Below are 14,063 nucleotides of genomic sequence, written 5' to 3' on the forward strand. Positions count from 1 at the left end.
GTGCTGAGGCACAAGGGTGTACCACACTGAGGCCCTGTTAGGCTAATGAGAAGGCTTCCAGAAGCCAGCATGCCTGCACCACAATCATTCCTTCAAGACAGAGCATTCCTGGGCTTTGTCCCCTGAGCGCAGCCCCTTGGCACTGGGCAGAGGAGAGCAGCATTCAGGAAAGCCTCTCCTCTGGGCTCTGTTCTCACAAACAAAAGCAGGGCCGTCAAACCTGTTGAGCAGCCACCAGGGTTGACAGTTCCTGAGCCTTTCCTGAGCCCAGAGACACCCAAATCTAAATGAAGTCAGCACCTGCGGAGCCAGCCACCAACGGATAGGTCACACCATTGCCAGGGTCACAAATAGGACAAGCCTGGGCTGGCCTCGATTTGTGTGCCTGAGGGACCTCCAGCTTGAAAGGGCTTGCCTGCCTTAGGATCCATGAGGCCAAGTGCACGCGCACACACACACACACACCACCACACCAATGATGATGATTAAGGTTCCATGGAAAACACACACACAGAGACACAGAAACACAGAGACACACACCTCACCTTAAGTCAGCTCCTCAGCTCCTCACCTGCAGCACAGCAGAGCAAAGAAAGCCAGGGTAACCCCCAGAGTTGGGTGACGGGGCCCAAGAATAGCACTTAGAGGAGGACAGAAATACTCACCTGACTGCAGGCTCCACATGGCTGGCACCAAGTTGGGCAGATGCCCAACCAGTGCCCGCTGCCTACTTCTCCTCTATATCCCCTCCCCCACTGTCCTGCACAAAACATCGAGTTGGCAAGACCATACCTATTCGCTGCACAGCGTGGACAATTGTAGAACCACTCCCAATTCCCAGCACTTGGTTATTCTGCAAAGATAAAAAAAGAAGAGGGAAACTTTATTAATACTGTATTTTACTCCCTCACTAGCAGCCTTTCTAGAGCTATAAAATTATAAGGAATAGCAATTCACTGACATGGGCACAAAGCAGGTACTGTGGCCACAGAAATATAATCACTGAACCTCAAAGCTGGACTTTGTTCCGGTGCCCAGTGGCAACTTATCAGCAGAGCCCTCCTCCTTCCATCCTTGACAATGCTACTACCATTTCCTCCTCTTCAAAGATAAACTGAGGCAGGTTAAAACTTTTAAGATTTTATTTCAGCAAACATCAACTCGAATTCGGCAGGATTCAACCTAGCAAACAGAAGGGATCTCTAAGAAGCTGTATAAAATTAAAGACTTTTATAGCAGGAAGGGAGTAGGAAAAATAAAGAAGCTACTTTTGGCTAAAAGGGAGTTGGTTACTGTAAGGTGAATTCCTGTAGGGGATGGCAGGGGTCTCCCAGGCAGATGGCCTCACTAGTGCTGATCAGGCGATCCTTGATTGGCTGGGCTAAGATTCCATTTCTGGGGGAGCCAAAAGCGTAATTAAGTATCAGTTTGGTGACCTGTGGCTTGGCATAAGCAACTCCCTTTGGGGCCTGTTGTCTTATTTTTAACACTCCTCATATTCTACCACACAGAAATGGCCTGCAGATGAACACTGGAGGATTTTTGGCCAACTCCAAAGAGAAAGACCCTAGGGAAAAACAGCCTAGCTGTACATTAATAGCAGAAAACAGAGGTTTCTGACTTCAGTGACTTTTCATCTATCTTCCCACATTGTAGATGTCAAGTTTTAACATCCACAAGGCAGGGGGCTGACCACAGTCTCCTTCAAGTTGGTGGCATCACAGCAAACCTCAGAGACACATCAAGTCTACCATCCAGAGCTCCAACCAAAGCCAACAGAAGAGAGGAGAGTCTGAAGCAACCTTGAATATCAAATCACATCAAGGGATCCTCATTTTGCACAAGTCTGCTTCAGAGAATATGGGGAGAGGGGGAAAGCTGAACTGGGAACATGAGAAACAGTCTTCATCTGGTGGCCATATAGGAAAGCGTTCCATGAGTACAAAGGAGGAGAACCAGGCATCACACTACTGAGCCTGCCATTGTAAGAAAGGGGGAAGGGACCTGAGAGCAGAGCAGGGGCCCAGCCGAGGTCAGTTAGACCACAGACAGCAAAATAAGGCCAGGGTACTAACAGGAACTAATGTGGAGCTTGGTTCCTAAGCAACTTCCTCCGAGTAAGCTCTTCCCTGTTTAGGGCAGAACAGCTACAGGCCAAAGCAGCAGCTATCAGCTACTAAGCCCCTACAAAGATTTACAATGTTGATAAAGGTTGAATCTCACAACAATCCCTTGTGACCTCAAAGCCCCTCAGAGGTAATTCAACACCCCAAGGGAAAATAGATGGGGAAAGAGTGGAAACAGTGGCAGACTTTATTTTGGGGGGCTCCAAAATCACTGCAGATGGTGACCGCAGCCATGAAATTAAAAGACACTTGCTCCCTGTAAGAAAAGCTATGACCAACCTAGACAGCATATTAAAAAACAGAGACATTACTTTGCCAACAAAGGTCTGTCTAGTCAAGGCTATGGCTTTTCCAGTAGTCATGTATGGATGTGAGAGTTGGACTATAAACAAAGCTAAGCACCAAAGAATTGATGCTTTTGAACTGTGGTGTTGGAGAAGACTCTCGAGAGTCCCTTGGACTGCAAGGAGATCCAACCAGTCCGTCCTAAAGGAAATCAGTCCTGAATATTCATTGGAAGGACTGATGTTGAACTCCAATACTTTGGCCACCTGATGCAAAGAACTATCTCATTTGAAAAGACCCTGATGCTGGAAAAGATTGAAGGTGGGAAGAGAAGGGGACGGGACGACAGAGGATGAGGCGGTTGGATGGCATCACTGACTCAGTGGACATGAGTTTGAGGGACCAGGAGTTGGTGATGGACAGGGAGGCCTGGCATGCTGCAGTCCACGGAATCTGACTGACATGCAAAGACTGTCGCTTGGACATGACTGAGCGACTGGACTGAAAGGAACTGACTGAAGCGAAAATTTAAGACTTAGAAATGAGCAAGAGACTATTAGACTCTTACAACGAAATGCTGGAATCTGCAGGCATTATCTGATCCTACATGGGAGTGTTCCCCTGCAAATTCTTGCCCATTGAAATGCAAATTGTTTTGTGAAATCCAACTAATTATCCTATAGCTCTTGTTCAGTTGATGATAAGTCGATGATTAGTCCAACTCTATGTGACCTCATGAACTACAGCATGTCAGGCTTCCCTATTTCCCAGAGTTTGCTCAAACTCACGTCCATTGAGTCAGTGATGCCATCCAACCAATTCATCCTCTGTTGCCCCCTTCTCCTGCCCTCAATCTTTTCTAGCATCAGGGTCTTTTCCAGTGAGTCAGCTCTTTGAATCAGGTGGCCAAAGGACTGGAGCTTCAGCATCAGTCCTTCCAATGACTATTCAGGGTTGATTTCCTTTAGGATTGACTAGTTTGATCTCCTGCTATCCAAGGGACTCTCAAGAGACTTCTCCAGATTTATAAGAGTTCCTGTAAATTTATTTAAACATTCCCTGACTGTATATAATTTTGTGGTTCTTTGGGTTTTCCTGTGAACAGTTTGGGTTTCCCAGGTGGTGCTAGTGACAAAGAACCCATTTGCCAATGCAGGAGATGTAAAAGACATGGGTTCGATCCCTGGATCGGAAAGATCCTCTGGAGACGGCCATAGCAACCCATTCCGGTATTCTTGCCTGGAGAATCCCACAGACAGAAGAGCCTGGTGGGCTCAGTCCAAAGGGTCGCACAGCGTCAGACATGACTGAAGCGACTTAGCACGTGAACAGGTTATAGCATCTTTTCCAGTTCCCTCAATTCAATGAGTCAAATTGGGAAAAAAAAAAAAAAAAAAAACAACCTCTGATAATGTTATTTTATATCTGTATTAATTATCATGATTTTACCTTTAAAAAAAAAAGTCATTTTTTAGCAATATTAATTACTCCCCTACACAGCCTCACCTTGAATAAGCAACTACAGGAAGTTCAATTTGCTCAAGCATTTCAATTAAAATTTCTTAAGAGTTCCAGCAACTGATTAACAATGAACTCATTTGCCAAGGGGCAGGGGGGCCCTTTGTAGGAGGAAGAAAGGTCCTGGAGACCCCTCGGGACAAACTCCCCATGGGACAAATGCCACAGGAACCTCCAGGGCGAGCCCATGGACCCCACTGCTGATTCAGTCCTTCTCAAAGTGAGAGGACAACTCTAGCAAGAAAAGACTGGAAAGAACGAGAGGTGGACCGAGTTACAAAAAAAACAACAAATCAAACGCTTATGTCCCTGCTTCTAACTGGGCCTCTCCTACCTACACAGGGCTCTGCCCATCAACCGTGTTCCTGATCTGATGGAAGTCACTTTTACTGGCTCAAAGGTTACCAAATAACATCAAGAGGCCTTAAAATGGAGCTCGTATTAGGTCAGGAATCCACCCATGGTGGTGCCCTCATGAAGGTAATGCATCCACCAGCTGCTTAGCTACCTGGGCAAACCTCAACAGCAAGGTCTTCAAGACCAGTAAATGCTACACTACCACACAAAATAGATGAACATCAGAAAAATGTAAAAATCTTCAAGTAACGAAGGTGCTTCCTTAACTAGGGTGCTTCCCTGATGGTACAGCGGCTAAAGAATCTGCCTGCAAACGCAGGAGACACAGGACACGCTGATTCAATCCCTGGGTTGGGAAGATCCCCTGGAGGAGGAAATGGTAACCCACTCTAGTATTCTTGCCTGAAAAATCCCAAGGACAGAGGAGCCTGGTGGGCTACAGTTCGTGGAGTCACAAAGAGTCGGACATGACTGAGTGACGAGGCATTCATGCACACTCCCAGCAAACTAAGCAAACAAGGAAATGCCTTGACTAGGCAGGCTCCGCATGACCATCACATTCGACATGAAGCTAAGAGCTCCAGCTACACAGTAATTCAACTGCCAGATTCCTCATTTCCCCACTCTCCTGTCATCCAGCAGGCAGGGAGCACACAGATGAACTTGGGTGAATCACACAAGCTCTGTGCAAGGCTCCTCCCTTGGCTTTTTTTTGGTAGAGGCCAAGAATTGCGCAGACCTGCCAGGCCCAAAGCTCTTCAGCCCTGTGGTCTTGCTGCCCTGGAATCCAATGACTGGCCAGGAATCAGTGTAACAGCCAAAGCTATACAGAGGTGGCCCAACAGTAGCCAGGCAGGCTCCACCGGAGGAGCAGGCCCCTCCTAATGGCAACACTAAACCACAGGTCATATGTGCAACATCACAACTTGGCTCACCATGTCCAGTGGGGTAACCTCTTCTGTTGACCTACAGGAACTACTGTCCACCAACTTCTTCAAGCTCAGTCAGCCAAAATGCAAAGGCCAGGCTCCAAAGAGAGCATAGGAGGTTATAGACCTTTAGGAGAACGTGGCCCTGCGTGGTGACCCATGCTGCACCAGCAGACCTGAGTCAAGGATGGCTACCTAAGCCCTTCAGTAGAGAACTCTCCAAAATTTCCATTCACCCAGGAATGGAAGTAGTCACCACCCTGGAGCACCAAGGGCCTTGGGAAGGGAAACCCTAACACTCCAGTGATTCAGCCTGCAACCTCCACATGTGTCCACACTCCACACAACTCATCAGACATTTAGCAGGCAGGTCCCACTGCGACCAATGCCGAATGAAAATCAAGTTTACTACCTTCCAAAAGTTTACCCTTCATGGGATTGGGATACACACATAACTAGACCATGAAACATAAAGCACCTAAGAGGTATGGAGGACTACAGAATTTAAAGGAAGAATTCCTCCCCCTACAAGGCTAGGGAAAAACTGAAAGGAAGAATGGCCTTTGAACCAAACCCTGAAGGACAGGGTTTTAACAGGCAAGAGCAGCAGACAAGAGCATTCTAGGTAGAGGGTAATGACATGAAAACACAGCCACGTCCAGCAGTCTGTCCCTTCCAATGTTCTGGTCCCTGGGAGAGAGGAGAGCAGAGAAGGAAACAAGACTGTGGGCTTAAGGACCAGAATCAGAGCCTCTTATCCTTGTATCCCCTCCACCTGGCTCACTACTGGCTTGTAACAGATGTCATACAGAGGTTAGGATGAGGCTAAGAGCAGAAGGGAGCTTCAGGAGGTGACAATGTATCACTTGGCTGGTCAGAAGAGACAAGACAAGGGCAACTGTGATCTTCTGGCCACAGGGAAAGCCTGAACAGGGAAAGCTGGTCCACAGGAAGGGTCCGTTCTAAGAACATTTCAAAGGTGGAACCAATAGAACCTGGCACAGAAGCTACCTTGATAAACTTACACAAACTGAGTATAAAATTGAGCAGGCCCTTGTGCTCTGTTTGTTGTTTGTAGGAAACAGGCTTTATACAGCCTCCTTGACCTTCCCTGAGTTCCAAAGGACAGATACAAGCAGTCACTATTCAGGTAAGGTAAGGAATGCAGAAGCAAGGGAGGAGCAGTCAAGAAACAAAGCGCTGTGAGGCAGGGTCCTGGTTCCTCCTCAAGGAATATACAGGACAACACATCTCTGAATTCTTTTACAGGAACTAAGGCCCCACCCAAGTAGAAAACTGCTAACCACCACACAGTTACCTCACCATCAGCCAATCAGAAGAAGGTCTACACACTGTGGAAGATAAGACTCTGACCTCCCTAAATGATTAACTGCAATTAACGTCCCCTTTCACCTTAGGAGTAGGTTCTAGAAGTCTGCCTTCTCTCCAGGTTGCCAGGCTCCAAAACAAAGCAATCTTTTCTTTCCCAAGTTTTGAAAGCAAACTTGTCTTTCAAGGGGTGAGCAGTAAAATCTGAGTTGGCTAACAAGGAAACAATTTCAAGTCGCAAAGTGCTAAAGGAAAATTTGGCCTTAGATGGAAAAAATGGATAACCCTGGAGAGGGCTGCTAAACCTTGACAATCAGGTACAGGACTATGATCAATAAACTTGTCTTGGAATTAAGTGATCTTGTTTGCAAAATACCCAGGATCAGCATCTTCTCCTCCCTTTAGCCACATCTCTGGCCACCACACCAACTACCTAACACATAGCAGGCACTCAACAAGTTCCCAGCACAGGAATGAAATGAATGAATCAGGGACACAAAGTACAAAATACAGGACTTCTTGGTGGCTCAGTAATAAAGAATCCACCTGCCAATGCAGGGGACATGGGCTCCATCCCCGGTCCAGGAAGATCCCAGGAGAGCAACTAAGCCTGTACGCCCCAGCTATTGAGTCTGCGCTCTAAGGCCTAGGAACTGCAATTACTGAAAACTGTGTAGCCTAGAGCCCATGCTCTGCAACAAGAGAACCCACTGCAATGAGAAGTCTGCACACTGCAACTAGAGAGCAGCCCCGGCTCACCACCAACTAGAAAAACAGCTGGAGCAGCGACAAAGACCCTGCACAGCCAAAAATAAAGAATAAATAATTATTTTAAAAAAAAAACATTCAAATAGTGTTGACATCTCAGGAAAGAAGTCTGCAAAGGCAAATGGTGTTAACTGAGACTGGGGTGAATGCCAAAAGGTCAGTGGAGATCTCCCCAGGATTGTCTGGCAACTTCAGGCAACAGGTGGCTGGAGGCTCTGGCCTGAGGTGGGGGCTTGAAAATTTTTATTTAACCAAATACATAATAATAATAATAAACAATGGTCAGGAAGACATAATAGTAATAGGATAATAAGAAATCTAACATACAAGTCTTTTCTATTTGTATAGATTTCATTTGCCCATTACCATTCACTTTCTCCAGGTATTTGAAATTTCAACTGATTGTCCCAATGTTGCAGCTGAGACACTGAATCCCAAAAGGAGAGCCAGATGACACATTCCACATTCTCTCTGTGAATTCCCATAGAAATTCCTATTGCTAACCAGACTATTACACCAGAACAGGGCAGCTATGTATCTGGGTGAAGGCCACTAGAACAGGAGTCACTGGGTTTGGGTCTGGGAGGATACTCGGTCATTCCTCCTACAGAACACTTTGAGCCACAGGTTACCACGCGGGCCCCTCCCACTTGGCCAGGCTGTAGGAGGATCTAACATCTATCCAGCAAAATAACTTCGTACGCGAAAGCATTACCAAATGTAAAGAATAAAGAACCATTATTAGAGAAAAGAGAATCTGATACCACTTTCCAGAAAGCAGAAAACATTAAAAGCCAATGAAACCCAGGAAACTCCACCTAAGGGCAGAGATACTCCACTTGGCTCCCTGCTCCCAAAATTCTTACAATTAAGATAATTGATTGTTGACAGCAAATCCAAAAGACTCCACCAAGAGGACCACACCCGCCACTTAGCCAACAAGTGGGGTCACGACCTCACTAACATTACATTACGACCTTACATTAACAGCTAAACATCTCCACATCCCGACCTTAAAGAAGATCTCCGGACTTCAAGTGTCCACCCGAGCCCCGCCAAAAGGAGGAGGTTTCAAGTCTTTGGCTCCTCCGCTTTCCTCCGGCAAGTACATTCAGGAGCCGGTGCGCGCCCAGCTAAGCACGTCCCTGGAGTTAAATTTCAAAACACTTTTCAAATCAGCTTCCCACCGACTTCCCTGGGCAGTGAAGCGAGGTGAACACTTCTCAGCAGTCCCAGTCTCTTATCTGTTGATAAAGGAAGCCACGCGCTAAGTCCCTCCTAACCCCACTCCGAACATCAGACACACACCACCACGCTCCACTTGGCAAACTGTTATCTGGCCTGACAAGTAGTCTTTAGACAGCTCAACTTTAGGGTACTCGGCCCCAACCAATTCCGTATTTCAAAGGCCTTGAAGGAGCAGGTCTCAAGGCAGGTCAAGTGCGTACTCTCTCCCCTCTCACGCAGCCCCCGCTCTGCCAGGAACTTGGCGCACCTGGCAGCGCTCAGAACCCACAGCAAGAGCCCATAAGGCCGAACAAGGGGGCCCAAGCCCTGAACTGCTCACCCTCACGTGGTTCTCCACGGCCGCGCGGCCAGCCAGCTTCTTGGCCTCCTCGGCCTTTGACATCGCGGACGGGCCCGGACAGACGATGTTAGTCTCCCTGACGCCGGTACTTGTGCTGCCAGCGCCGAACTGCGAACGTCCCGGCAACTGCACGTGGGAACCCGGAACGCCCCAGCTGTTCCCGCCTCCGCCAGAGGCCGCGCCCCCGGCCCGCCCGGGCAGCGGGGCCAGGACCCGCCCGTAGAGGGTGCTGAAGGGCCCGGGGCGCTGCATCCCGCCGCCTCGCTCCAGCCTCCGCCACGGTCCCGCCCCCGGCTCCGCCGGAAGTCTTGAAACCCACGTACGAGGTCCGCTTCCGCTGCGGCGCGGTACTTGCTGGGAAATGTAGTTCTAGGACTTCAGTGACCGGAAACAGCGCCTCAGCCTGGACTACCAGCCCCACAATGCTCCGCGACCGGGTGCCCAAATCGAAGACGAACTTCGGTGTGACGGCTCGTACAGCGCAAGCAGCCCCGGATGGATCAAGGCTAGAGTGTTTTCTGTTTGCCCCCGTGTCTGAGATGGGCGTGTTGGATCTAATCCTGTTGGATTTCCTAGACGTAAGAACGTGGCGGCGTACGAGGCCTCAGGGCAGTCGCTCTTATGGAAATGTCCTTTTAGGAGTGACTTCTCTAGATGGACTCCACGGGGAAACGCACCTGCGGACAGCGGCTCACACTTTATTCCACCTTTAGACCTCCTTCCACAGGAGCAGGGCTACAAATTTAGAACCCCCAGCCTTAGGTGTTGTTCTGCCCTGCACAGCATTGGATGGTGCGGTTCCCTCCAGATGGAGCTTGACTCGACGCCTATGTGTGACCTATAGAAATTATTGACTCAAAAAGGACTGTCGTTGAACTAAACAACTCTCTCTTTTCTTCCCTACCTATAAAGTGTCTTGCTGTGCGTGTCAACTGAAAAAAAGTACAATGTAAGAAAAGTGAGTTTCAGTTTTATTCTGGCAGCTTACTCGGGACTACAGCTGGGGAAATAACATTTCATCTCTGTGGAACTATTCCAAAAAGATAAGGGAGGAGCCAGTACATACATGTCTTTTTGGTCTTGGAAATGTAGTCAAGCGTTGTTGTTCAAGTAGCTCAACCACGTCAGGCTCTGCGACCCCATGAACTGCAGCCTGCCAGGATTTCCTATTCTTCACCATCTCCCAGAGTTTGCTCAAACTCATGTCTGTCCAGTCAGTGATGCCATCCAGTCATCTCCTCCTCTGTCTCCCTCCTCCTCCTGCCCTCAATCTTTCCCAGCATCTGGGTCATTTCCAATGAGTTGGCTCTTAACATTCAGGTGTCCAAAGTATTGGAGCTTCAGCTTCAGCATCAGTCCTGCCAATGAATATTCAGGGTTGATTTCCTTTGAGACGGACTGGTTTGATCTCCTTGCTGTCCAAGGGACTCTCAAGAGTCTTCTCCAGCACCATAGTTCAAAAGCATCAATTCTTCCACACTCAGCCTTCCTTATGGTCCAACTCTCACATGTATATATGACTACTGGAAAAACCATAGCTTTGACTATACAGATCTTTGTCAGCAAAGTGATGTCTCTGCTTTTTAATATGCTGTCTAGGTTTGTCATAGCTTTTCTTCGAAGAAGCAAGCATCTTTTAATATGGCTGCAGTGACCATCTGCAGTGATTCTGGAGCCCAAGAAAAGATCTGTCACTATTTTCATTGTTTCTGCCATGAAGTGATGGGACTGGATGCCATGATCTTAGTTTATTGAATGTTCAGTTTTTGATACAGTCAAGCATGCATCTTGGTAAAATAAGACTGCTAATCACACACACACACAAAGATTCTCAAGTTAATGATTTTAGTTCTTTCCCAAGTATGGAAAGATGCAAGAATCTAGAGTCATTAAAATTCTTCTTTAGATACACATCTGAACTATCTAGAGGCCTTGTAGCCATAACACTAAATGCTTCATCCTTTTTACTCCATCCTGAATCACCCACGGAGAGCACTCTTGGGGCAGGGTTGAGTATAGCTGGATGATGAGTGAAACTCTTTCAAATCCTTTTTTACAGAGGGAATAGTAAGTGTGGGAGGATGCTTGTGTGCATGTGTGCTCAGTCACTTCAGTATTGTTCAACTCTTTTGTAACACCATGGACTGTAGCCTTACAGACTCCTTTGTCCATGGGATATCCCAGGAAAGAGTACTGGAGTGGTTGCCATTTTCTCCTTCAGGGGATCTTTCTGACCCAGGGATCTAACCTGAATCTCCTGCATTGCAGGTGGATTCTTTACCACTGAGCCACCTGGAAAGTCAAAGCAATGTTTAAAAACAAATCTAATGTAATCCCTGTTTACATCTTGATGGTACTCCATCATTTTCAGGATGAGTTCTAAACATCTTAACAAGGCATGCGGGGCTTCCCAGGAGCTGATCCCGACCTTTCCCTGGGCATCCTCCTCCCTCATAAGCACCAATCATAGCCAGCAACAGTTTCCCAGTGCACCTTGTTTTGTCATGTCTTCATGCCCAATGTCCTCCACGCATCCTTCTACAACCCTGGCCCCCAACTTCATCTTCGTCTGGCTAATGCCTCTTCATTTTCTAAGACCTGGCTAGGGCCTCACTTCCTGAATAAACTTATCTCAGTACTTTTCACGCTGATATACATCGTTTGCCCACTAGAGGGCAAGCTTCTTGATTCGGAGCCTAGAGCCTGCGTCTTTTCTGTCTGTGTCCACAGGGCTTTACAGTAGCAAAGGTAGGTGCTCAGTATGTGGTTGTTAGCTGGCTGAACAGATAGATGCATTGGGTGATGCATGGACAAAATGAGCATATCAAGATTTTGGTACAAACCAGAAATTGTTTAATGGCTTACAGTTTATCAAAATATGATTTAACATATATAACATCTGATTGAATTCATATCATATAAAATAAGTATGATGGAATGGAAAGAATAAAGAATTAGATTAAAACACACTACTATATATAAAGTATATAAACAACAAGGACCTACTAATGAGCAACCATGTTTAAAAACAACTGGACTATATGATAATCTTTTATCTAGTTTGTTTTACTTTTTATACTTCATATTCAATGTTTCCATTTCATTTAGTTTATGTTTTCCAATTTCTCCATCTCTTTTATTTTTGATGTTCTTTCTCAAGCCTTTATCAAGAGTAGTAGAAAAGCTTTTGTATACATATATATATAAATAATTCAGTTCAGTTCAGTTGCTCAGTCGTGTCCGACTCTTTGCAACCCCATAAACTGCAGCATACCAGCCCTCCCTGTCCATCACCAACTCCCAGAGTTCACCCAAACTCATGTCCATTGAGTCGGTGATGCCATCCAACCATCTCATCCTCTGTCATCCCCTTCTCCTACCCTCAATCTTTCCCATAATCAGGGTCTTTTCCAATCAGTCAGCTCTTCGCGTCAGGGGGCCAAAGTATTGGAGTTTCAGCTTCAACATCAGTCCTTCCAGTGAACACCCAGGACTGATTCCCTTTAGGATGGACTAGTTGAATATCCTTGCAGTCCAAGGGACTCTCAAGAGTCTTCTCGAACACCACAGTTCAAAAGCATCAATTCTTTGGCGCTCAGCCTTCTTCACAGTCCAACTCTCACATCCATACATGACCACAGGAAAAACCATAGCCTTGACTAGATGGACCTTTGTTGGTAAAGTGATGTCTCTGCTTTTTAATATGTTGTCTAGGTTGGTCATAACTTTCTTTCCAAGGAGTAAGCATCTTTTAATTTCATGGCTGCAGTCACCATCTGCAGTGATTTTGGAGCCCAAGAAAATAAAGTCTGCCACTGTTTCCACTGTTTCCCCATCTATTTCCCATGAAATGATGGGACTGGATGCCACGATCTTCGTTTTCTGAATGTTGAGCTTTAAGCCAACTTTTTCACTCTCCTCTTTCACTTTCATCAAGAGGGTCTTTAGTTCTTCACTTTCTTCCATAAGGGTGGTGTCACCTGCATATCTGAGGTTATTGAGATTTCTCCCGTCAATCTTGATTCCAGCTTGTGCTTCATCCAGCCCAGCATTTCTCATGATGTACTCTGCATATAAATTAAATAAGCAGGGTGACAATATACAGCCTTGATGTTCTCCTTTCCCTATTTGGAACCAGTCTGTTGTTTCATGTCCAGTTCTAACTGTTGCTTCCTAACCTGCATACAGGTTTCTCAAGAAGCAGGCCAGGTGGTCTGGTATTCCCATCTCTTTCAGAATTTTCCAGTTTATTGTGATCCACACAGTCAAAGGCTTTGGCATAGTCAAGAAAGCAGAAATAGATGTTTCTCTGGAACTCTCTTGCTTTTTCCATGATCCAGCGGATGTTGGCAATTTGGTCTCTGGTTCCTCTGCCTTTTCTAAAACCAACTTGAACATCTGGAAATTCACAGTTCACGTGTTGCTGAAGCCTGGCTTGGAGGATTTTGAGCATTACTTTACTAGCATGTGAGATGAGTGCAATTGTGCAGTAGTTTGAGCATTCTTTGGCATTGCCTTTCTTTGGGACTGGAATGAAAACAGACCTTTTCCAGTCCTGTGGCCATTGCTGAGTTTTCCAAATTTGCTGGCATAGTGAATGCAGCACTTTCACAGCATCATCTTTTAGGATTTGAAATGGCTCAACTGGAATTCCATCACCTCCACTAGCTTTGTTTGTAGTGATGCTTCCTAAGGCCCACTTGACTTCACATTCCAGGATGTCTGGCTCTAGGTCAGTGATCACACCATTGTGATTATCTTGGTCTTGAAGATCTTTTTTGTACAGTTCTTCTGTGTATTCTTGCCACATCTTCTTAATATCTTCTGCTTCTGTTAGGTCCATACCATTTCTGTCCTTTATTGAGCCCATCTTTGCATGAAATGTTCCCTCAATATCTCTAATTTTCTTGAAGAGATCTCTAGTCTTTCCCATTCTATTGCTTTCCTCTATTTCTTTGCATTGATCACTGAGGAAGGCTTTCTTATTTCTCCTTGCTGTTCTTTGGAACTCTGCATTCAAATGGATATATCTTTCCTTTTCTCCTTTGCTTTTTAGCTTCTCTTCTTTTCACAGCTATTTGTAAGACCTCCCCAGACAGCCATTTTGCTTTTTTGCATTTCTTTTTCTTGGGAATGGTCTTGATCCCTGTCTCCTGTACAATG

The 14,063-nt window shown here is 46.3% G+C and overlaps 1 protein-coding gene across 1 annotated transcript in view; it reads right to left on the reverse strand.

The window, feature by feature from the left end:
• RPIA (ribose 5-phosphate isomerase A) overlaps positions 1-9,192 on the reverse strand; it is a 35,140-nt gene extending 25,948 nt beyond the window's left edge. Inside the window, exons 1-2 of the mRNA XM_019970272.2 lie at positions 8,880-9,192; positions 793-853 (exon numbers count right to left, since the gene is read on the reverse strand). Of these exons, the coding sequence (XP_019825831.2) occupies positions 793-853; positions 8,880-9,152 (334 nt within the window). The 5' untranslated portion in view covers positions 9,153-9,192. The remainder of the gene's footprint in view (positions 1-792; positions 854-8,879) is intronic.
• Positions 9,193-14,063: the final 4,871 nt, after the last annotated feature.

The sequence above is a fragment of the Bos indicus genome, chromosome 11 (assembly GCF_029378745.1).
Source record: "Bos indicus isolate NIAB-ARS_2022 breed Sahiwal x Tharparkar chromosome 11, NIAB-ARS_B.indTharparkar_mat_pri_1.0, whole genome shotgun sequence".
NCBI lineage: Eukaryota > Metazoa > Chordata > Mammalia > Artiodactyla > Bovidae > Bos > Bos indicus.